The sequence below is a fragment of the Oncorhynchus gorbuscha genome, unplaced genomic scaffold, assembly GCF_021184085.1.
Source record: "Oncorhynchus gorbuscha isolate QuinsamMale2020 ecotype Even-year unplaced genomic scaffold, OgorEven_v1.0 Un_scaffold_489, whole genome shotgun sequence".
Taxonomy (NCBI): Eukaryota; Metazoa; Chordata; class Actinopteri; order Salmoniformes; family Salmonidae; genus Oncorhynchus; species Oncorhynchus gorbuscha.
Genome location: NW_025745318.1, coordinates 97,501 through 120,783, shown reverse-complemented (window position 1 = coordinate 120,783; position 23,283 = coordinate 97,501). Strand labels below are relative to the sequence as shown.

The window sequence follows — 23,283 nt, the reverse complement described above, 5'->3', positions numbered from 1 at the left end:
TCAACTGACACAGACATACTATAGTAAGCTCTGGCTTGGTCCAGCGGATTTGTTTGTGTGTGTGTGTGTGTGTGTGTGTGTGTGTGTGTGTGTGTGTGTGTGTGTGTGTGTGTGTGTGTGTGTGTGTGTGTGTGTGTGTGTGTGTGTGTGTGTGTGTGTGTGTGTGTGTGTGTGTGTGTGTGTGTGTGTGTGTGTGTCAGCAGATGTGGTCAGTCAGCAGATGTGGAGAAGGACATCAAAGGAGAGTGCAATATTTATTTCAGCTTAAAGATTTACAAGGTTTTATAATAACAGCAAAAGCAGACGTCTCGGCGTCGCCATGACAGCTCGTGCAGGTCCTAAAGCTTCTTCCTCTACCTCGGTATCCGTAACAGAAAATGGACTTTTCCAGTACAAAATCATCTTCAAAACAGACAGACAGTTCATCAGAGCACGTCAGTATAAGGGACAAACCGTTTCTGTACACAGGGTCATCACCATGGTGACACGATGTCATCAGGATGAGACGCTTTGGATCAGGGCACATCGTCCATGTTATCCTCTCTCTCTCTCTCTCTCTCTCTCTCTCTCTCTCTCTCTCTCTCTCTCTCTGAAGTATACACATACAGGGCACTTACTGTAGCCATGGCGATACAGCTATAGACACAGCTAGGGCTAGGTTCCAATACCCTCGTCTGGCTTCTTCTCCTCAACTCTGGGAACTGTTGTGAGCAAAAATACACATTTCTGTCCCGTCTCAGATAATGAACACAAACGTCTTCATCTCTCTTCGTGTCCTTGAGGACCACTGATCCCAAAAATAAACGGATGGAACCAATTTGACGAGCAGCCAATGTCATACCGGCATATTGAACGTCACTATCCGGTCTCTCCAGATTTCAGTGGTCAGGAAGGATACAAGGAAATAGGATACAAGGAAATAGGACATGAGAGAATTCATCTTTTACAGAGTATTGGAACTCAGGGATAGAAAGGTTCATTGCATCATCATCATTATCATCATCATCATAGCTCATGCTGTATGTCTGTACACCTACACACCCAACGGTAGCGCCTTGGCTTTGTAGTGCTGTCTAATCGGCTACGGCAAGCTCTTTGGAACAAACTGAACTGCATCTACAAGTCTCTGCCATTTCACCTCAAAACCTGCTATCCTTCCCAGGAAGGGGAGATTCTCCCAGTTGAGAATCTCCCCTTTGTTCACATTCTGACAAATGCTAAATATCAACAGAGAAACGTAAGTACACACACAGCTGTATTAGAAAACAGATAAACTAGAACATTTTGCGGTTAATCAGTAGAGCAATCCCAGAACATTGACTGAAGCTGAGTTGTAAGTGTTTTCTTTCTTTTTTTTACGCACACTGCATAGCATCCTACATACAGTCTGTCTGGTTGTCTCTCTCAATCTGTCTGTCGGTCTTTTAAAGGGTCGTTGGTAGTTTTTAGGTAAACGTAGTCAGCCAACCACTGTGTTCTTCTGAGCCTAGTCCCCAGCCACGTTGTTCTTTTCACATCCTCGTAACGTTCTCTAAAACGCTCTCTGTGACGTTCTCTGAACGTTCTCTACTGGCGGCGCTTGTCTTTGGCTGGATCTTCTGTAGGAGATGTCTGAGCCGGCGAGCTATGAGGGCTGAGGGAGAGAGGGAGGGAAGGAGGAGAGAGGGAGGGAAGGAGGAGAGCGGGAAGGAGGAGAGAGGGAGAGAGGGAGGAGAGAGGGAGGGAAGGAGCAGAGAGGGAGGGAAGGAGGAGAGGTGAGGGAAGAGAGGAGAGAGGGAAGGAGGAGAGAGGGAGGGAAGGAGGAGAGAGGGAGGGAAGGAGGAGAGAGGGAGAGAGGGAGGAGAGAGGGAGGGAAGGGAGAGAGGAGGGAAGGAGGAGAGAGGGAGGGAGGAGGAGGAGAGCGGGGAAGGAGGAGAGAGGGAGAGAGGGAGGAGAGAGGGAGGGAAGGAGCAGAGAGGGAGGGAAGGAGGAGAGAGGAGAGGTAAGGAGGAGAGAGGAGAGGTAAGGAGAGAGAGGAGAGGTAAGGAGCAGAGAGGGAGGGAAGGAGGAGGAGGAGAGGACGGAGGAGAGAGGAGGGAAGACTATACCTATCAAATACTCAGAGGCCATATTCCATCTAGATACAGATGAGTTGTGAGTGGAAGTAAGTGCTGATCATACATACTCACTGTGTGGCCCGGTTAGGGTCCATGGCTGGGTCAGGTGGTTCCCCCACCTCTGAGTCACTGAGAGGGGCTGTATCATCGGTGCTGCTCAGGGATCTGACCCCCTCCACCAGCTCCCTGGCCTCTGCAGCTAACTGGCAGGCTGGGTCTGGGATGGGAGAGGGGGTCTCTGGACTGTCTGTGGCTGGAGAGGTCCTGCTACTCCTGTTAGTACAAGGAAGCACACATACATACGTTCACACACACACACACACACACACACACACACACACACACACACACACACACACACACACACACACACACACACACACACACACACACACACACACACACACACACACACACACACACACACACACACACACACACACACACACACACACACACACCCAGACCCTCCGGTCAGATCAACAGACAGAATGAACAAACATTTGAAGAATTGTCATTAAGGAGTTACATTAGAAGATAAGCACTTACCCATTTTCCATTCCAAACAAACTGGGGGTGGTGAGCACTTTGTGAACATTCTGAGAAATAAACACATTCAGCCAGTCAGTTAGCCAGCCAGTCAGTCAGCCAGTTAACCAGCCAGTCAGTTAGAAAGGTAACCAGCCAGTCAGTTAGCCAGTTAACCAGCCAGTCAGTCAGCCAGTTAACCAGCCAGTCAGTTAGCCAGGTAACCAGCCAGTCAGTTAGCCAGGTAACCAGCCAGTCCGTTAGCCAGGTAACCAGCCAGTCAGTTAGCCAGGTACCAGTCAGTCAGCCAGTTAACAAGCCAGTCAGTTAGCCAGCCAGTCAGTCAGCCAGTTAACCAGCCAGTCAGTTAGACAGTTAACCAGCCAGTCAGTTAGCCAGTCAGTTAGCCAGCCAGTCAGTCAGCCAGTTAACCAGCCAGTCAGTTAGCCAGTTAACCAGCCAGTCAGTTAGCCAGCCAGTCAGTTAGCCAGTTAACCAGCCAGCCAGTTAGCCAGTCAGTTAGCCAGCCAGTCAGTTAGCCAGCCAGTCAGTCAGCCAGTTAACCAGCCAGTCAGTCAGCCAGTCAGTTAGCCAACCAGTCAGTCAGCCAGTTCACCAGTCAGTCAGTTAGCCAGTTAGCCAGCCAGTCAGTCAGCCAGTCAGTCAGCCAGTTAGCAAGCCAGTCAGTCAGCCAGTCAGTTAGCCAGTCAGCCAGTCAGTCAGCCAGTTAGCCAGCCAGTCAGTCAGCCAGTTAGCCAGCCAGTCAGTCAGCCAGTTAACCAGCCAGTCAGTTAGCCAGCCAGTCAGTCAGCCAGTTAGCAAGCCAGTCAGTCAGCCAGTCAGTTAGCCAGTCAGTCAGCCAATTAGCTAGTCAGCACAGAAATCCACATACATAAAACTATAAAGTATTTTTGAACCACTAGGTGGCAGTACAGGTTCAGAACATAACAGAGCATGCCCAGAGAGGCATCAGCTAGGGCTCACAGGTAGGTGTGTTACAGAACCTGTGTGACTGTGTTTACAGTTGAGAGGTGGGCAGGTGAGTGTTGTTGTAAAGGTGTGTTACAGGTGTAATGTTACCTGTGTGAAGCCCAGGAGTTATTTGTATGAGAGGTGGACAGGTGAGTGTTGTTGTAAAGGTGTGTTGGGGGTGAGTCACAGGTGTGTTACAGGTGTAGTGTACCTGTGCGAATCCCAGTAGTTTCTTGTTGGAGATCTCCAGGTGTCTTCTGCTCAGCTCAGACCTCCTCAGCTGACAGTCAATCATTGACAACTTCCTGTTTAACTCCATCACATCTTCCTGGAGTATAACACACAGAATCACTTCCTGTTTAACTACATCACATCTTCCTGGAGTATAACACACACAATCACTTCCTGTTAAACTCCATCACATCTTCCTGGAGTATAACACACAGAATCACTTCCTGTTTAACTACATCACATCTTCCTGGAGTATAACACACAGAATCACTTCCTGTTTAACTCCATCACATCTTCCTGGAGTATAACACACAGAATCACTTCCTGTTTAACTACATCACATCCTTTTGGGGTACAACACACAGAATCACTTCCTGTTTAACTCCATCACATCCTTTTGGGGTACAACACACAGAATCACTTCCTGTTAAACTACATCACATCTTCCTGGGGTACAAACACAGAATCACTTCCTGTTTAAATCACATCTTCCTGGAGTACAACACACAGAATCACTGTTTAACTCCATCACATCTTCCTGGAGTACAACACACAGAATCACTTCCTGTTTAACTCCATCACATCTTCCTGGAGTATAACACACAGAATCACTTCCTGTTTAACTCCATCACATCCTCCTGACTAGTGTTGTCCTGCTGGATCACAGTATTTTAGGGTAGAAAAGTCTAGTGTTGTCCTGCTGGGTCACAGTATTTTAGGGTAGAAAAGACTAGTGTTGTCCTGCTGGGTCACAGTATTTTAGGGTAGAAAAGACTAGTGTTGTCCTGCTGGGTCACAGTATTTTAGGGTAGAAAAGACTAGTGTTGTCCTGCTGGGTCACAGTATTTTAGGTAGAAAAAACTAGTGTTGTCCTGCTGGGTCACAGTATTTTAGGGTAGAAAAGACTAGTGTTGTCCTGCTGGAGTGTTTCAGAAATGGAGAAGTCTGCTGCCCTCCACTGCAACCAACCTGCACATCTTTCTGACTGCTTTGTCATCACTTGTGTCTGCAGCCACCCAGACGACTCTAGTCTTTTCTTCCATTAACTGGTTTTAAGTCTACCTTAGTAGCTTCCAGACCCTTCTGTTTCTTGTGTCTGCAGCCACCCAGACGACTCTAGTCTTTTCTTCCATTAACTGGTTTTAAGTCTACCTTAGTAGCTTCCAGACCCTTCTGTTTCTTGTGTCTGCAGCCACCCAGACGACTCTAGTCTTTTCTTCCATTAACTGGTTTTAAGTCTACCTTAGTAGCTTCCAGACCCTTCTGTTTCTTGTGTCTGCAGCCACCCAGACGACTCTAGTCTTTTCTTCCATTAACTGGTTTTAAGTCTACCTTAGTAGCTTCCAGACCCTTCTGTTTCTTGTGTCTGCAGCCACCCAGACGACTCTAGTCTTTTCTTCCATTAACTGGTTTTAAGTCTACCTTAGTAGCTTCCAGACCCTTCTGTTTCTTGTGTCTGCAGCCACCCAGACGACTCTAGTCTTTTCTTCCATTAACTGGTTTTAAGTCTACCTTAGTAGCTTCCAGACCCTTCTGTTTCTTGTGTCTGCAGCCACCCTAGTCTTTTCTTCCATTAACTGGTTTTAAGTCTTTCTTCTGTTTCTTAATGACGACTTCTAGTCTTTTCTTGCCATTACTCTGGTTTAACTAAGTCTACCTTAGTAGCTTCCAGACCCTTCTGTTTCTTGTGTCTGCAGCCACCCAGAACGAAGAACTGGTTTTAAGTCTTTTCTTCCATTAACTGGTTTTAAGTCTACCTTAGTAGCTTCCAGACCCTTCTGTTTCTTGTGTCTGCAGCCACCCAGACGACTCTAGTCTTTTCTTCCATTAACTGGTTTTAAGTCTACCTTAGTAGCTTCCAGACCCTTCTGTTTCTTGCCCGCCAGTTGGTTCTTCAGGTCTTTGATCTCAGCCTCTAGCAGTGTAATGACCTCTTCATAGTCCTGCTCTGCACTGTTACTCTGTCTGTCTCTCTGCACTGCCTCCGCTACCTGCAGGGGTAGAAGAAGAAGAAGAAGAAGAAGAAGAAGAAGAAGAAGAAGAAGAAGAAGAGATGAAGAAGTACCCAACGGAAATTCAACTTTACCAGCCACATACCAGCCGTACTGCAGACATTTACATGAGTACACATACTGTACACACAGAGACCATGGAGCAGCTGCGGGGGTGAAGTCTCTTGTCTTGTTTTGGGGTTTATTAGTGGATAAATATTACCTGCACACGAGTCTTCAGACGACTGTTCTCCTCCACTGTCGCACACGCTTTCTGATGGAGGGAGCGAGGGAGGGAGGGAGGGAGGGAGGGAGGGAGGGAGGGAGGGAGGAGGGAGGGAGGGAGGAGGGATGGAGGGAGGGATGGATGGAGAGAGAGGGAGGGAGGGAGGGAATGAGGGAGGGAGGGAATGAGGGAGGGATGGATGGAGAGAGAGGAGAGGGAGGGAATGAGGGAGGGAATGAGGGAGGGAGAGAGAGGGAGGGAGGGAGGGGAGAGAGAGAGAGCGAGAGGGAATGAGGGAGGGAGGGATGGAGAGAGAGGGAGGGAGGGAATGAGTGAAGGAAAAAGAGCAAGAATGAGTGTGTTAATACAACTATGCCTGGCAAAGATATGAGGAAAGATAGGATACGATACTATATGATAAGGTAGAATAAGATATAAGATACAAGACAAGATACTTAAATGTAATAGAATACAATAAGATACGATAGGATACGATAGAATACAATAAGATAGGATAGGATAGGATAAGATGAGATACGATACGGAGGGAAATGGTTAGGATAAGGTGGGATACGATGGGATATGATGGGATATGATGGGATATGGTGGGATATGATGGGATATGGTGGGATATGGTGGGATATGATGGGATATGATGGGATATGATGGGATATGATGGGATATGATGGGATATGATGGGATATGATGGGATATGATGGGATATGGTGGGATATGATGGGATATGCTAGGATATGATGGGATATGATGGGATATGATGGGATACGGTGGGATATGGTGGGATATGGTGGGATATGCTAGGATATGATGGGATATGATGGGATATGATGGGATATGCTGGGATATGCTAGGATATGATGGGATATGCTGGGATATGATGGGATACGATGGGATATGATGGGATACGATGGGATATGATGGGATATGGTGGGATATGATGGGATATGATGGGATATGATGGGATATGATGGGATATGGTGGGATATGATGGGATATATGATGGGATATGATGGGATATGATGGGATATGATGGGATATGATGGGATATGATGGGATATGATGGGATATGATGGGATATGGTGGGATATGATGGGATATGATGGGATATGATGGGATATGATGGGATACGGTGGGATATGATGGGATATGATGGGATATGATGGGATACGGTGGGATACGGTGGGATATGATGGGATATGATGGGATATGATGGGATATGATGGGATATGATGGGATACGGTGGGATATGATGGGATATGATGGGATATACTAAATACAATATAATACTGCTTCATCAACCTATTCTTAAGGATTGTGATTGGCTGAGTCTAGTTGTCACTCACCTCTGAGGTGTTGTGTAGCTCCTCCTCCAGGGTCGACTTGCTGTGCTCTGTGTCCCGGGGTGGTGTAGGAAAACCATCAGGTTGACTGACCTGGGGTAGTGTAGGAAAACCAGCAGGTTGATTGACCTGGTGTAGTGTAGGAAAACCAGCAGGCTGACTGACCTGGGGTAGTGTAGGAAAACCAGCAGGCTGACTGATCTGGGGTAGTGTAGGAAAACCATCAGGTTGACTGACCTGGGGTAGTGTAGGAAAACCAGCAGGCTGACTGACCTGGGGTAGTGTAGGAAAACCAGCAGGCTGACTGATATGGGGTAGTGTAGGAAAACCAACAGGTTGACTGACCTGGGGTAGTGTAGGAAAACCAGCAGGTTGACTGATATGGGGTAGTGTAGGAAAACCAACAGGTTGACTGACCTGGGGTAGTGTAGGAAAACCAACAGGTTGACTGACCTGGGGTAGTGTAGGAAAACCAGCAGGCTGACTGATCTGGGGTAGTGTAGGAAAACCAGCAGGCTGACTGTGATTGGACTGTGAACAAAGTTGAAGTCAATTCAATGTTACTCTGATACACACTGCACATTGTAAAATAGTAACATTGTATATTTAAGCAATAAGGCCAGAGGGGTGTGGCCAATATAAACTATAGACTATATAAACCTCCTCTCACTGTCAACTGCCTTCAATTTTAGCAAACTTAACTTAATGTGTAAATATTTGTACGAACATAACAAGATTCAACAACTGAGACATACAGTAAAGTGAACAAGGTCCACAGACACGTGACTAACAGAAGTGGAATAATGTGTCCCCTGAACAAAGGGGAGGGGTCAAAATCAAAAGTAACAGTCAAGTATCTGGTGTGGCCACCAGCTGCGTTAACTACTGCAGTGCATCTCCTCCTCATGGACTGCACCAGATTTGCCCGTTCTTGCTGTGAGATGTTACCTCACTCTTCCACCAAGGCACCTGCAAGTTCTTGGACATTTCTGGGGGCCTTAGCCCTCTGATCCAACAGGTCCCAGACGTGCTCAATGGGATTGAGATCCGGGCTCTTCGCTGGCCATGGCCAAGACATTCCTGTCTTGCAGGAAATTACGCACAGAACGAGCAGTATGGCTGGTGGCATTGTCATGCTGGAGGGTCATGTCAGGATGAGCCTGCAGGAAGGGTACCACATGAGGAAAGAGGATGTCTTCCCTGTAACACAGCATTGAGATTGCCTGTAATGACAACAAGCTCAGTCCGATGATGCTGTGACACACCGCCCCAGACCATGGACCCTCCACCTCCAAATGAATCCCGCTCCAGAGTACAGGCCTCGGTGTAACGCTCATTCCTTTGGCGATAAACGCGAATCCGACCATCACCCCTGGTGAGACAAAACCACGACTCGTCAGTGAAGAGCACTTTTTTGCCAGTCCTGTCTGGTCCAGCGACGGTGGGTTTGTGCCCATAAGCAAAGTTGTTGCCGGTAATGTCTGGTGAGGACCTGCCTTACAACAGGCCTACAAGCCCTCAGTCCAGCCTTTCTCAGCCTATTGCGGACAGTCTGAGCACTGATGGAGGGATTCATTTGGGAAGACCACACTTCTCCAGCGTGCCAGTGACCATCGAAGGGGCCAGTGACCATCGAAGGGGAACATTTGCCCACAGAAGTCGGTTACAACGCCGAACTGCAGTCAGGTCACGACACTGGCGAGGATGATGCAGATGAACTTCCCTAAGGCAGTTTCTGACCGTTTGTGCAGTAACTCTTCGGTTGTGCAAACCCACAGTTTCATCAGTTGTCCGGGTGGCTGGTCTCAGACGACAATCTCACAGGTGAAGAAGCCTGATGTGTCAGTCCAGGTGGCTGGTCTCAGAACATCCCACAGGTGAAGAAGCCAGTTGTGTAGGTCCAGGTGGCTGGTCTCAGACCATCCCACAGGTGAAGAAGCCAGTTGTGTAGGTCCAGGTGGCTGGTCTCAGACGACAATCCCACAGGTGAAGAAGCCAGATGTGTCAGTCCAGGTGGCTGGTCTCAGACCATCCCACAGGTGAAGAAGCCAGTTGTGTAGGTCCAGGTGGCTGGTCTCAGACCATCCCACAGGTGAAGAAGCCTGATGTGGAGGTCCAGGGCTGGTTATTCATGGTCTGCGGTTGTGAGGTTAGACGTCCTGCCAAATTCTCTAAAACAATGTTGGAAGCGGCTTATGGTAGAGAAATTATCATTAAATGATCTGGCAACAGCTCTGGTGGACATTCCTGTAGTCGGCATGCCAATTACACGCTCCCTCAAAACTAGAGATATTTGTGGCGTTGTGTTGTGTGACAAAACTTCACATTTTAGAGTGGCCTTTTATTGCTCCCAGCACAAGGTGCACCTGTGTAATGATCATGCTGTTTAATCAGCTTGTTGTTGATACACCACACCTGTCAGGTGGATGGATTATCTTGGTAAAGGAGAAATGCTCACTAACTCACACACTGACACACACACACACACTGACACACACACACTGACACACACACTGACACACTGACACACACACACACACTGACACACACACACACACTGACACACACACACACACACTGACACACACACACACACTGACACACACACACACACTGACCCCCACACACACACTGACACACACACACACACTGACACACACACACACACTGACACACACACACACACTGACACACACACACACACTGACACACACACACACACTGACCCCCACACACACACTGACACACACACACACACTGACCCCCCACACACACTGACACACACACTGACACACTGACACACACACACACACACACACACACACACTGACACACACACACACACTGACACACACACACACACACACACACTGACCCCCACACACACACTGACACACACACACACACTGACACACACACACACACACTGACACACACACACACACTGACCCCCACACACACACTGACACACACACACACACTGACCCCCACACACACACTGACACACACACTGACACACTGACACACACACACACACTGACACACACACACACACACTGACACACACACACACACTGACACACACACACACACTGACACACACACACACACTGACCCCCACACACACACTGACACACACACACACACTGACACACACACACACACTGACACACACACACACACACTAACCCCCACACACACACTAACCCCCACACACACACTGACCCCCCACACACACACTGACACACACACACACACTGACACACACACACACACTAACCCCCACACACACACTAACCCCCACACACACACTAACCCCACACACACACACTAAACCCCCACACACACACTAACCCCCCCACACACTGACACACACACACACACTGACACACACACTGACACACACACACACACTGACACACACACACACACACACTGACACACACACACACACTGACACACACACTGACACACACACACACACTGACACACACACACACACTGACACACACACTGACAAACACACACACACACACACACACACACACACTGACACACACACTGACACACACACACACACACTGACACACACACACACAGAGATGTGATGTTTGGACAGGAGTGTGAGTTCACCTTGAGTTGTTTAATCTGGTTCTGCAGCTGTTTCACCTCCGCCTGAAAGTGCTCCAGTTCTTCACTACTGTAGGAATCTGAATCAAAGGTCTGATACACAGCAATGAGGTTAGACTGGAGCTAGGGACTGTACGTGTACACCCCCCCCACACACACACACACACACCCCATGTAAACACACCCCATGTACACACACCCCATGTACACACACCCCATGTACACACACACTCACACACACACACCCCATGTACACACACCCCATGTACACACACCCCATGTACACACACCCCATGTACACACACACTCACACACACATACACACACCCCATGCACACACACACTCACAAACCCCATGTACACACACACACATGTACACACACACTCACACACACACACCCCATGTACACACACCCCATGTACACACACACTCACACACACACACCCCATGTACACACACACTCACACACACACACAAATCCCATGCACACACACACACAAACCCCATGTACACAAACCCCATGTACACACACCCCATGTACACACACCCCATGTACACACACACTCACACACACATGCACACACACACTCACAAACCCCATGTACACACACACACACAAACCCCATGTACACACACCCCATGTACACACACCCCATGTACACACACACTCACACACACATACACACACCCCATGCACACACACACTCACACACACACACAAACCCCATGCACACACACACTCACACACACACACACAAACCCCATGCACACACACACTCACACACACACACACACACAAACCCCATGCAAACACACACACACACACACAAACCCCATGCACACACACACTCACAAACCCCATGTACACACACCCCATGTACACACACCCCATGTACACACACACTCACACACACACACAAAGCCCATGCAAACACACACTCACACACACAAACCCCATGCACACACACACTCACACACACACACACACACACACACACAAACCCCATGCACACACACACTCACAAACCCCATGTACACACACACTCACGCATACAAACCCCATGTACACAAATCCCATGCACACAAACCCCATGTACACAAACCCCATGCACACAAACACCATGCACACACACAAACCCCATGCACACACACACTCTCACGCATACAATGATGTGAGAAGCACACCCTTCATCTGACAGGGAACATTACAATGGACGTTTTAGAGGAAGGCAGCTCTCAAAGACTGTGCGCGTGTGTCAGTGTGTCAGTGTGTCAGTGTGTGTGTGTGTGTGTGAGTGTGTGTGAGTGTGAGTGTGAGTGTGAGTGTGTGTGTGTGTGTGTGTGTGTGTGTGTGTGTGTGTGTGTGTGTGTGTGTGTGTGTGTGTGTGTGTGTGTGTGTGTGTGTGTGTGTGTGTGAGAGAGACACAGGGACCGTCACAATGAAGCTCTTAAAGACATCTTTGATGATTCCCTTGTGTTGCTGCAGGGTGTAAATCTCCTCTGAGAAACACTGTCTGTAAATCCTCTTCGCCAACTCAAACTTCACTAAGTCACACAAGCCTCAAAGTCAGGAGGAGCCTCAAGGACTCCATAACAAGAACTTAATAAACCCAGTACTTTGAAACAAGAAGCACAAGTCCACTCTTACCGGGGAGTGGAAGGCAGAGGTGTCCATCAAGCTAGCTGCTTCGTGATAGGAGAACATGAACTCTTTCTGCCCTAGTCCCGCCTCCTCCAGATTCTCTTGGTAGACGTTGCGTGTGGCCTCAACAAAGTCTGCCCGGTGACAACAAACGCATAAGAAAAGTTATACTCTGTATAAACCACAGAGGACCCAATCAGAACCCCTATACCCTATGTAGTAGCTTGTGAATAAAATCTCTGCCAGCTCTGAGGATAACAGAGCACCACCGACACAGGCCGCTCCCGAGGACTCTGGGCTCTCGTTCTCCGTGGCCGTGGTATCTATGGAAACACTAGGTGTGTGGTAGCTATAGAGACACTAGGTGTGTGGTAGCTATAGAGACACTAGGTGTGTGGTAGCTATAGAGACACTAGGTGTGTGGTAGCTATAGAGACACTAGGTGTGTGGTAGCTATAGAGACACTAGGTGTGTGGTAGCTATAGAGACACTAGGTGTGTGGTAGCTATAGCGACACTAGGTGTGTGGTAGCTATAGCGACACTAGGTGTGTGGTAGCTATAGAGACAGTAGGTGTGTGGTAGCTATAGAGACAGTAGGTGTGCGGTAGCTATAGAGACAGTATGTGTGCGGTAGCTATAGAGACAGTAGGTGTGTGGTAGCTATAGAGACAGTAGGTGTGTGGTAGCTATAGAGACAGTAGGTGTGTGGTAGCTATAGAGACACTAGGTGTGTGGTAGCTATAGAGACAGTAGGTGTGTGGTAGCTATAGAGACAGTAGGTGTGTGGTAGCCATAGAGACAGTAGGTGTGTGGTAGCTATAGAGACAGTAGGTGTGTGGTAGCTATAGAGACAGTAGGTGTGTGGTAGCTATAGAGACAGTAGGTGTGTGATAGCTATAGAGACACTAGGTGTGTGGTAGCTATAGAGACAGTAGGTGTGTGGTAGCTATGGAGACAGTATACCTCCGTAGGACACGGTTCCCTGTGGGTCAGTGATAAGACTTTGTCTCAGCTTCCTCCTCTTCTCCTCCGTCACGTCCAGACCCAGGTACGACAACGCCTGGGGTGGGTTGGGGAGAGAGGGGGAAAGAGAGAGAGAGAGGGGGCATAGAGAGGGGAGAGGGGGAAAGAGAGGGGAGCGAGACAGAGGAGAGAAAGCGTTTAGAAGAATTTACATCTCACATTATGGTAAATCCCTGCTCACTGAGGACATGGCGTATGAGAGACAGTACATCTTGTCACGGTATTACAAAACAAAACCCTCTTCTGTGTGGTTGAAGACCCATATCCTGCAGGGGGCAGTATAACAGCAGTATTACACCACAAATCTCTCTTCTCCTTAAACTTGGTTGTCCTGAAGACAACTCTCTCTGTCTCTGTCTCTGTCTCTGTGTCTCTCTCTCTCTCTCTCTCTCTCTCTGTTCAATCATTTGTAAATAATATACTGTCTTCATGAGAGAGATCTTAGTATAAAGTGACTGTGTGTTATTCAACCCAAACTAACCCTGTCTCTGTCATTCCACAGTTAACCAGTACAGTAAAGCTGTAGAGCATTGTGTCTGTATGTTATTCAACCCAAACTAACCCTGTCTCTGTCACCACAGTTATCCAGTACAGTAAAGCTGTAGAGCATTGTGTCTGTGTGCGACGTTAAAGTGCTCCCTCCGGCAACGCAACCCTGTACCAGGTAGGAACCAGAGCCAGGGAGCAGGGACTAGAGCCAGGGAGCAGGGACTAGAGCCAGGGAGCAGGGACTAGAGCCAGGGAGCAGGGACTAGAGCCATGGAGGAGGGACTAGAGCCATGGAGCAGGGACTAGAGCCAGGGAGCAGGGACTAGAGCCAGGGAGCAGGGACTAGAGCCAGGGAGCAGGGACTAGAGCCATGGAGGAGGGACTAGAGCCAGGGAGCAGGGACTAGAGCCATGGAGGAGGGACTAGAGCCATGGAGCAGGGACTAGAGCCAGGGAGCAGGGACTAGAGCCAGGGAGCAGGGACTAGAGCCAGGGAGCAGGGACCAGAGCCAGGGAGCAGGGACTAGAGCCAGGGAGCAGAGACTAGAGCCAGGGAGCAGGGACTAGAGCCAGGGAGCAGGGACTAGAGCCAGGGAGCAGAGACTAGAGCCAGGGAGCAGAGACTAGAGCCAGGGAGCAGGGTCTAGAGCCAGGGAGCAGGGACTAGAGCCACAGCCAGGGAGCAGGGACTAGAGCCAGGGAGCAGGGACTAGAGCCAGGGAGCAGGGACTAGAGCCAGGGAGCAGGGACTAGAGCCAGGGAGCAGGGACTAGAGCCAGGGAGCAGGGACCAGAGCCAGGGAGCAGGGACTAGAGCCAGGGAGCAGAGACTAGAGCCAGGGAGCAGGGACTAGAGCCAGGGAGCAGGGACTAGAGCCAGGGAGCAGAGACTAGAGCCAGGGAGCAGAGACTAGAGCCAGGGAGCAGGGACTAGAGCCAGGGAGCAGGGACTAGAGCCACAGCCAGGGAGCAGGGACTAGAGCCAGGGAGCAGGGACTAGAGCCAGGGAGCAGGGACTAGAGCCAGGGAGCAGGGACTAGAGCCAGGGAGCAGGGACTAGAGCCAGGGAGCAGGGACTAGAGCCAGGGAGCAGGGACTAGAGCCAGGGAGCAGGGACTAGAGCCAGGGAGCAGGGACTAGAGCCAGGGAGCAGGGACTAGAGCCAGGGAGCAGGGACTAGAGCCAGGGAGCAGGGACTAGAGCCATGAAGGAGGGACTAGAGCTAGGGAGCAGGGACTAGAGCCAGGGAGCAGGGACTAGAGCCAGGGAGCAGGGACTAGAGCCAAGGTGCAGGGACTAGAGCCAGGGAGCAGGGACTAGAGCTAGGGAGCAGGGACTAGAGCCAGGGAGCAGGGACTAGTGCCAAGGTGCAGGGACTAGAGCCACAGCCAGGGAGCAGGGACTAGAGCCAGGGAGCAGGGACTAGAGCCAGGGAGCAGGGACTAGACCCAAGGAGCAGGGACTAGAGCCAGGGAGCAGGGACTAGAGCCAGGGAGCAGGGACTAGAGCCAGGGAGCAGGGACTAGAGCCAGGGAGCAAGGACTAGAGCCAGGGAGCAGGGACTAGAGCCAGGGAGCAGGGACTAGAGCCAGGGAGCAAGGACTAGAGCCAGGGAGCAGGGACTAGAGCCAGGGAGCAAGGACTAGAGCCAGGGAGCAGGGACTAGAGCCAGGGAGCAGGGACTAGAGCCAGGGAGCAGGGACTAGAGCCAGGGAGCAGGGACTAGAGCCACAGCCAGGGAGCAGGGACTAGAGCCACAGCCAGGGAGCAGGGACTAGAGCCAGGGAGCAGGGACTAGAGCCACAGCCAGGGAGCAGGGACTAGAGCCAGGGAGCAGGGACTAGAGCCAGGGAGCAGGGACTAGAGCCACAGCCAGGGAGCAGGGACTAGAGCCAGGGAGCAGGGACTAGAGCCAGGGAGCAGGGACTAGAGCCACAGCCAGGGCCTAATCCCATTAATGAGAATGTGCTAGATTAGGGTCAGTCACAGACTGAGTGAGATTAAGATTAGATTAAAATCACTGCTAAACAACTGCAGAGGACGTCGTGACAAAACTACCGGCACACAGAGATACAGGGGGAGTATATGGTGGTAGAATAGAGAGAGATACAGGGGGAGTATATGGTGGTAGAATAGAGAGAGAGAGATACAGGGGAGTATATGGTGGTGGAATAGAGAGAGATACAGGGGGAGTATATGGTGGTGGAATGGGAGAGAGAGAGATACAGGGGAGTATATGGAGGTAGAATAGAGAGAGAGATACAGGGGGAGTATATGGTGGTGGAATGGAGAGAGAGATACAGGGGAGTATATGGTGGTAGAATAGAGAGAGATACAGGGGGAGTATATGGTGGTGGAATGGAGAGAGAGAGATACAGGGGAGTATATGGTGGTGGAATAGAGAGAGAGAGATACAGGGGAGTATATGGTGGTGGAATGAGAGAGAGAGATACAGGGGGAGTATATGGTGGTGGAATAGAGAGAGATACAGGGGGAGTATATGGTGGTGGAATGGAGAGAGATGGTGGAGATACAGGTGGAGTATATGGTGGTGGAATGGAGAGAGAGAGATACAGGGGAGTATATGGTGGTGGAATGGAGAGAGAGAGATACAGGGGGAGTATATGGTGGTGGAATGGGAGAGAGAGATACAGGGGGGAGTATATGGTGGTAGAATGGAGAGAGATACAGGGGAGTATATGGTGGTAGAATGGAGAGAGAGAGATACAGGGGAGTATATGGTGGTAGAATGGAGAGAGAGAGATACAGGGGAGTATATGGTGGTAGAATGGAGAGAGAGAGATACAGGGGGAGTATATGGTGGTGGAATGGAGAGAGAGAGATACAGGGGGAGTATATGGTGGTAGAATGGAGAGAGAGATACAGGGGAGTATATGGTGGTAGAATGGAGAGAGATACAGGGGAGTATATGGTGGTGGAATGGAGAGAGAGAGATACAGGGGAGTATATGGTGGTAGAATGGAGAGAGAGATACAGGGGAGTATATGGTGGTAGAATGGAGAGAGATACAGGGGGAGTATATGGTGGTAGAATGGAGAGAGAGATACAGGGGAGTATATGGAGGTAGAATGGAGAGAGAGAGATACAGGGGAGTATATGGTGGTAGAATGGAGAGAGAGAGATACAGGGGAGTATATGGTGGTAGAATGGAGAGAGAGAGATACAGGGGAGTATATGGTGGTAGAATGGAGAGAGAGAGATACAGGGGAGTATATGGTGGTAGAATGGAGAGAGAGAGATACAGGGGAGTATATGGTGGTAGAATGGAGAGAGAGAGATACAGGGGAGTATATGGAGGTAGAATGGAGAGAGAGAGATACAGGGGGAGTATATGGTGGTGGAATGGAATGGAGAGAGAGATACAGGGGGAGTATATGGTGGTAGAATGGAGAGAGAGAGATACAGGGGAGTATATGGTGGTGGAATGGAGAGAGAGAGATACAGGGGAGTATATGGTGGTAGAATGGAGAGAGATACAGGGGGAGTATATGGAGGTAGAATGGAGAGAGAGAGATACAGGGGAGTATATGGAGGTAGAATGGAGAGAGAGATATACAGACATTACATTACATTTAAGTCATTTAGCAGACGCTCTTATCCAGAGGGGGAGTATATGGTGGTGGAATGGAGAGAGAGAGATACAGGAGGAGTATATGGTGGTAGAATGGAGAGAGATACAGGGGAGTATATGGTGGTGGAATGGAGGAGAGAGAGATACAGGGGAGTATATGGTGGTAGAATGGAGAGAGATACAGGAGGAGTATATGGTGGTAGAATGGAGAGAGAGAGATACAGGAGGAGTATATGGTGGTGGAATGGAGAGAGAGATACAGGAGGAGTATATGGTGGTGGAATGGAGAGAGAGAGATACAGGGGAGTATATGGTGGTGGAATGGAGAGAGAGAGATACAGGAGGAGTATATGGTGGTGGAATGGAGAGAGAGATACAGGGGGAGTATATGGTGGTAGAATGGAGAGAGAGAGATACAGGGGAGTATATGGTGGTAGAATGGAGAGAGATACAGGGGAGTATATGGTGGTAGAATGGAGAGAGAGATACAGGAGGAGTATATGGTGGTGGAATAGAGAGAGATACAGGGGAGTATATGGTGGTGGAATAGAGAGAGATACAGGGGAGTATATGGTGGTGGAATGGAGAGAGAGAGATACAGGGGGAGTATATGGTGGTGGAATGGAGAGAGAGATACAGGGGAGTATATGGTGGTAGAATGAGAGAGAGAGATACAGGAGGAGTATATGGTGGTGGAATGGAGAGAGAGAGATACAGGGGAGTATATGGTGGTAGAATGGAGAGAGAGAGATACAGGGGGAGTATATGGTGGTGGAATGGAGAGAGATACAGGGGGAGTATATGGTGGTGGAATGGAGAGAGAGAGATACAGGAGGAGTATATGGAGGTAGAATGGAGAGAGAGAGATACAGGAGGAGTATATGGTGGTGGAATGGAGAGAGAGATACAGGGGAGTATATGGTGGTAGAATGGAGAGAGATACAGGGGAGTATATGGTGGTGGAATGGAGAGAGAGAGAGATACAGGAGGAGTATATGGTGGTGGAATGGAGAGAGAGAGATACAGGGGAGTATATGGTGGTAGAATGGAGAGAGATACAGGGGGAGTATATGGTGGTGGAATGGAGAGAGAGAGAGATACAGGACGAGTATATGGTGGTGGAATGGAGAGAGAGAGATACAGGGGAGTATATGGTGGTAGAATGGAGAGAGAGAGAGATACAGGGGAGTATATGGTGGTGGAATGAGAGAGAGAGAGATACAGGAGGAGTATATGGTGGTGGAATGGAGAGAGATACAGGAGGAGTATATGGTGGTAGAATGGAGAGAGAGAGATACAGGGGAGTATATGGTGGTAGAATGGAGAGAGATACAGGGGAGTATATGGTGGTGGAATGGAGAGAGAGAGATACAGGAGGAGTATATGGTGGTGGAATGGAGAGAGAGAGATACAGGGGAGTATATGGTGGTAGAATGGAGAGAGAGAGATACAGGGGAGTATATGGTGGTGGAATGGAGAGAGAGAGATACAGGGGAGTATATGGTGGTAGAATGGAGAGAGAGAGATACAGGGGAGTATATGGTGGTGGAATGGAGAGAGAGAGATACAGGGGAGTATATGGTGGTAGAATGGAGAGAGAGAGATACAGGGGAGTATATGGTGGTGCAATGGAGAGAGAGATACAGGGGAGTATATGGTGGTAGAATGGAGAGAGAGAGAGATACAGGGGGAGTATATGGTGGTGGAATGGAGAGAGAGAGAGATACAGGGGAGTATATGGTGGTAGAATGGAGAGAGATACAGGAGGAGTATATGGTGGTAGAATGGAGAGAGAGAGATACAGGGGAGTATATGGTGGTAGAATGGAGAGAGAGAGATACAGGGGAGTATATGGTGGTAGAATGGAGAGAGAGATACAGGGGAGTATATGGAGGTAGAATGGAGAGAGAGATACAGGGGGAGTATATGGTGGTGGAATGAGAGAGAGAGATACAGGAGGAGTATATGGTGGTAGAATGGAGAGAGATACAGGGGGAGTATATGGTGGTGGAATGGAGAGAGAGAGAGATACAGGGGAGTATATGGTGGTAGAATGGAGAGAGATACAGGAGGAGTATATGGTGGTAGAATGGAGAGAGAGAGATACAGGAGGAGTATATGGTGGTGGAATGGAGAGAGAGAGATACAGGAGGAGTATATGGTGGTGGAATGGAGAGAGAGAGATACAGGGGAGTATATGGTGGTAGAATGGAGAGAGAGAGATACAGGGGAGTATATGGTGGTAGAATGGAGAGAGATACAGGGGAGTATATGGTGGTAGAATGGAGAGAGATACAGGAGGAGTATATGGTGGTGGAATGGAGAGAGAGATACAGGGGAGTATATGGTGGTGGAATGGAGAGAGAGAGATACAGGGGAGTATATGGTGGTGGAATGGAGAGAGAGAGATACAGGGGAGTATATGGTGGTGGAATAGAGAGAGATACAGGGGAGTATATGGTGGTGGAATAGAGAGAGATACAGGGGGAGTATATGGTGGTGGAATGGAGAGAGAGAGATACAGGGGAGTATATGGTGGTAGAATGGAGAGAGAGAGATACAGGAGGAGTATATGGTGGTGGAATGGAGAGAGAGAGATACAGGGGAGTATATGGTGGTAGAATGGAGAGAGAGAGATACAGGGGAGTATATGGTGGTGGAATGGAGAGAGAGATACAGGGGAGTATATGGTGGTGGAATGGAGAGAGAGAGAGATACAGGAGGAGTATATGGTGGTGGAATGGAGAGAGATACAGGGGGAGTATATGGTGGTAGAATGGAGAGAGAGATACAGGAGGAGTATATGGTGGTAAATGGAGAGAGAGAGATACAGGAGGAGTATATGGTGGTGGAATGGAGAGAGAGATACAGGGGAGTATATGGTGGTAGAATGGAGAGAGATACAGGGGAGTATATGGTGGTGGAATGGAGAGAGAGAGATACAGGAGGAGTATATGGTGGTGGAATGGAGAGAGAGAGATACAGGGGAGTATATGGTGGTAGAATGGAGAGAGAGAGAGATACAGGGGAGTATATGGTGGTGGAATGGAGAGAGAGAGATACAGGAGGAGTATATGGTGGTGGAATGGAGAGAGAGATACAGGGGAGTATATGGTGGTAGAATGGAGAGAGATACAGGGGAGTATATGGTGGTGGAATGGAGAGAGATACAGGGGGAGTATATGGTGGTGGAATGGAGAGAGAGAGATACAGGAGGAGTATATGGTGGTGGAATGGAGAGAGAGAGATACAGGGGAGTATATGGTGGTAGAATGGAGAGAGATACAGGGGAGTATATGGTGGTGGAATGGAGAGAGATACAGGGGGAGTATATGGTGGTGGAATGGAGAGAGAGAGATACAGGAGGAGTATATGGTGGTGGAATGGAGAGAGAGATACAGGGGAGTATATGGTGGTAGAATGGAGGAGAGAGATACAGGGGAGTATATGGTGGTGGAATGGAGAGAGAGAGATACAGGGGAGTATATGGTGGTAGAATGGAGAGAGAGAGATACAGGGGAGTATATGGTGGTGGAATGGAGAGAGAGAGATACAGGGGAGTATATGGTGGTAGAATGGGAGAGAGAGATACAGGGGGAGTATATGGTGGTGCAATGGAGAGAGAGAGATACAGGGGAGTATATGGTGGTAGAATGGAGAGAGAGAGAGATACAGGGGGAGTATATGGTGGTGGAATGGAGAGAGAGAGAGATACAGGGGAGTATATGGTGGTAGAATGGAGAGAGATACAGGAGGAGTATATGGTGGTAGAATGGAGAGAGAGATACAGGGGAGTATATGGTGGTAGAATGGAGAGAGAGAGATACAGGGGAGTATATGGTGGTAGAATGGAGAGAGAGAGATACAGGGGAGTATATGGAGGTAGAATGGAGAGAGAGAGAGATACAGGGGAGTATATGGTGGTGGAATGGAGAGAGAGAGATACAGGGGAGTATATGGTGGTAGAATGGGAGAGAGAGAGATACAGGGGAGTATATGGTGGTGGAATGAGAGAGAGAGATACAGGGGAGTATATGGAGGTAGAATGAGAGAGAGAGATACAGGGGAGTATATGGTGGTGGAATGGAGAGAGAGATACAGGGGAGTATATGGTGGTAGAATGGAGAGAGAGAGAGATACAGGAGGAGTATATGGTGGTGGAATGGAGAGAGAGAGATACAGGGGAGTATATGGTGGTAGAATGGAGAGAGAGAGATACAGGGGAGTATATGGTGGTGGAATGAGAGAGAGATACAGGGGAGTATATGGTGGTAGAATGGAGAGAGAGATACAGGGGAGTATATGGTGGTAGAATAGAGAGAGAGAGATACAGGGGAGTATATGGTGGTGGAATGGAGAGAGAGAGAGATACAGGGGAGTATATGGTGGTAGAATGGAGAGAGATACAGGAGGAGTATATGGTGGTAGAATGGAGAGAGATACAGGGGAGTATATGGTGGTGGAATGGAGAGAGAGATACAGGGGAGTATATGGTGGTAGAATAGAGAGAGAGAGAGATACAGGGGAGTATATGGTGGTGGAATGGAGAGAGAGAGATACAGGGGAGTATATGGTGGTAGAATAGAGAGAGATACAGGGGAGTATATGGTGGTGGAATGGAGAGAGAGAGATACAGGAGGAGTATATGGTGGTAGAATGGAGAGAGATACAGGGGAGTATATGGTGGTAGAATGGAGAGAGAGAGATACAGGAGGAGTATATGGTGGTGGAATGGAGAGAGAGATACAGGGGGAGTATATGGTGGTAGAATGGAGAGAGAGAGATACAGGGGAGTATATGGTGGTAGAATGGGAGAGAGAGAGATACAGGGGAGTATATGGTGGTGGAATAGAGAGAGAGAGATACAGGAGGAGTATATGGTGGTGGAATGGAGAGAGATACAGGAGGAGTATATGGAGGTAGAATGGAGAGAGATACAGGGGAGTATATGGTGGTAGAATGGAGAGAGAGATACAGGGGGAGTATATGGTGGTAGAATGAGAGAGAGATACAGGGGAGTATATGGTGGTAGAATGGAGAGAGAGAGATACAGGGGAGTATATGGTGGTAGAATGGAGAGAGAGATACAGGGGAGTATATGGTGGTAGAATGGAGAGAGAGAGATACAGGGGAGTATATGGTGGTAGAATGGAGAGAGAGAGATACAGGAGGAGTATATGGTGGTAGAATGGAGAGAGAGAGATACAGGGGAGTATATGGTGGTAGAATGGAGAGAGAGAGATACAGGAGGAGTATATGGTGGTAGAATGAGAGAGAGAGATACAGGAGGAGTATATGGTGGTAGAATGAGAGAGAGAGATACAGGGGAGTATATGGTGGTAGAATGGAGAGAGAGAGATACAGGAGGAGTATATGGTGGTAGAATGGAGAGAGAGAGATACAGGGGAGTATATGGTGGTAGAATGGAGAGAGAGAGATACAGGGGAGTATATGGTGGTAGAATGGAGAGAGAGAGATACAGGGGAGTATATGGTGGTAGAATGG

General features: G+C 49.0%; 1 protein-coding gene across 6 annotated transcripts in view; it reads right to left on the bottom strand.

Annotated features, from left to right (window-relative positions):
- Positions 1–241: 241 nt before the first annotated feature.
- The window catches only part of LOC124018369 (syntaxin-binding protein 4-like), a 119,184-nt gene continuing 96,142 nt past the window's right edge, over positions 242–23,283 (bottom strand). For 3 of the 6 annotated variants that reach the window (XM_046333648.1, XM_046333646.1, XM_046333647.1), the window contains exons 13-22: positions 13,640–13,736; positions 12,682–12,809; positions 11,036–11,125; positions 7,406–7,933; positions 6,042–6,092; positions 5,675–5,818; positions 3,808–3,924; positions 2,646–2,695; positions 2,169–2,369; positions 242–1,633 (exon numbers count right to left, since the gene is read on the bottom strand). In XM_046333648.1, the coding sequence (XP_046189604.1) occupies positions 1,567–1,633; positions 2,169–2,369; positions 2,646–2,695; positions 3,808–3,924; positions 5,675–5,818; positions 6,042–6,092; positions 7,406–7,933; positions 11,036–11,125; positions 12,682–12,809; positions 13,640–13,736 (1,473 nt within the window). In that variant the 3' untranslated portion in view covers positions 242–1,566. Of the gene's footprint in view, positions 1,634–2,164; positions 2,370–2,645; positions 2,696–3,807; positions 3,925–5,674; positions 5,819–6,041; positions 6,093–7,405; positions 7,934–11,035; positions 11,126–12,681; positions 12,810–13,639; positions 13,737–23,283 lie in introns of all 6 variants that reach the window. The other 3 variants (XM_046333651.1, XM_046333649.1, XM_046333650.1) reach the window with 3 other exon arrangements.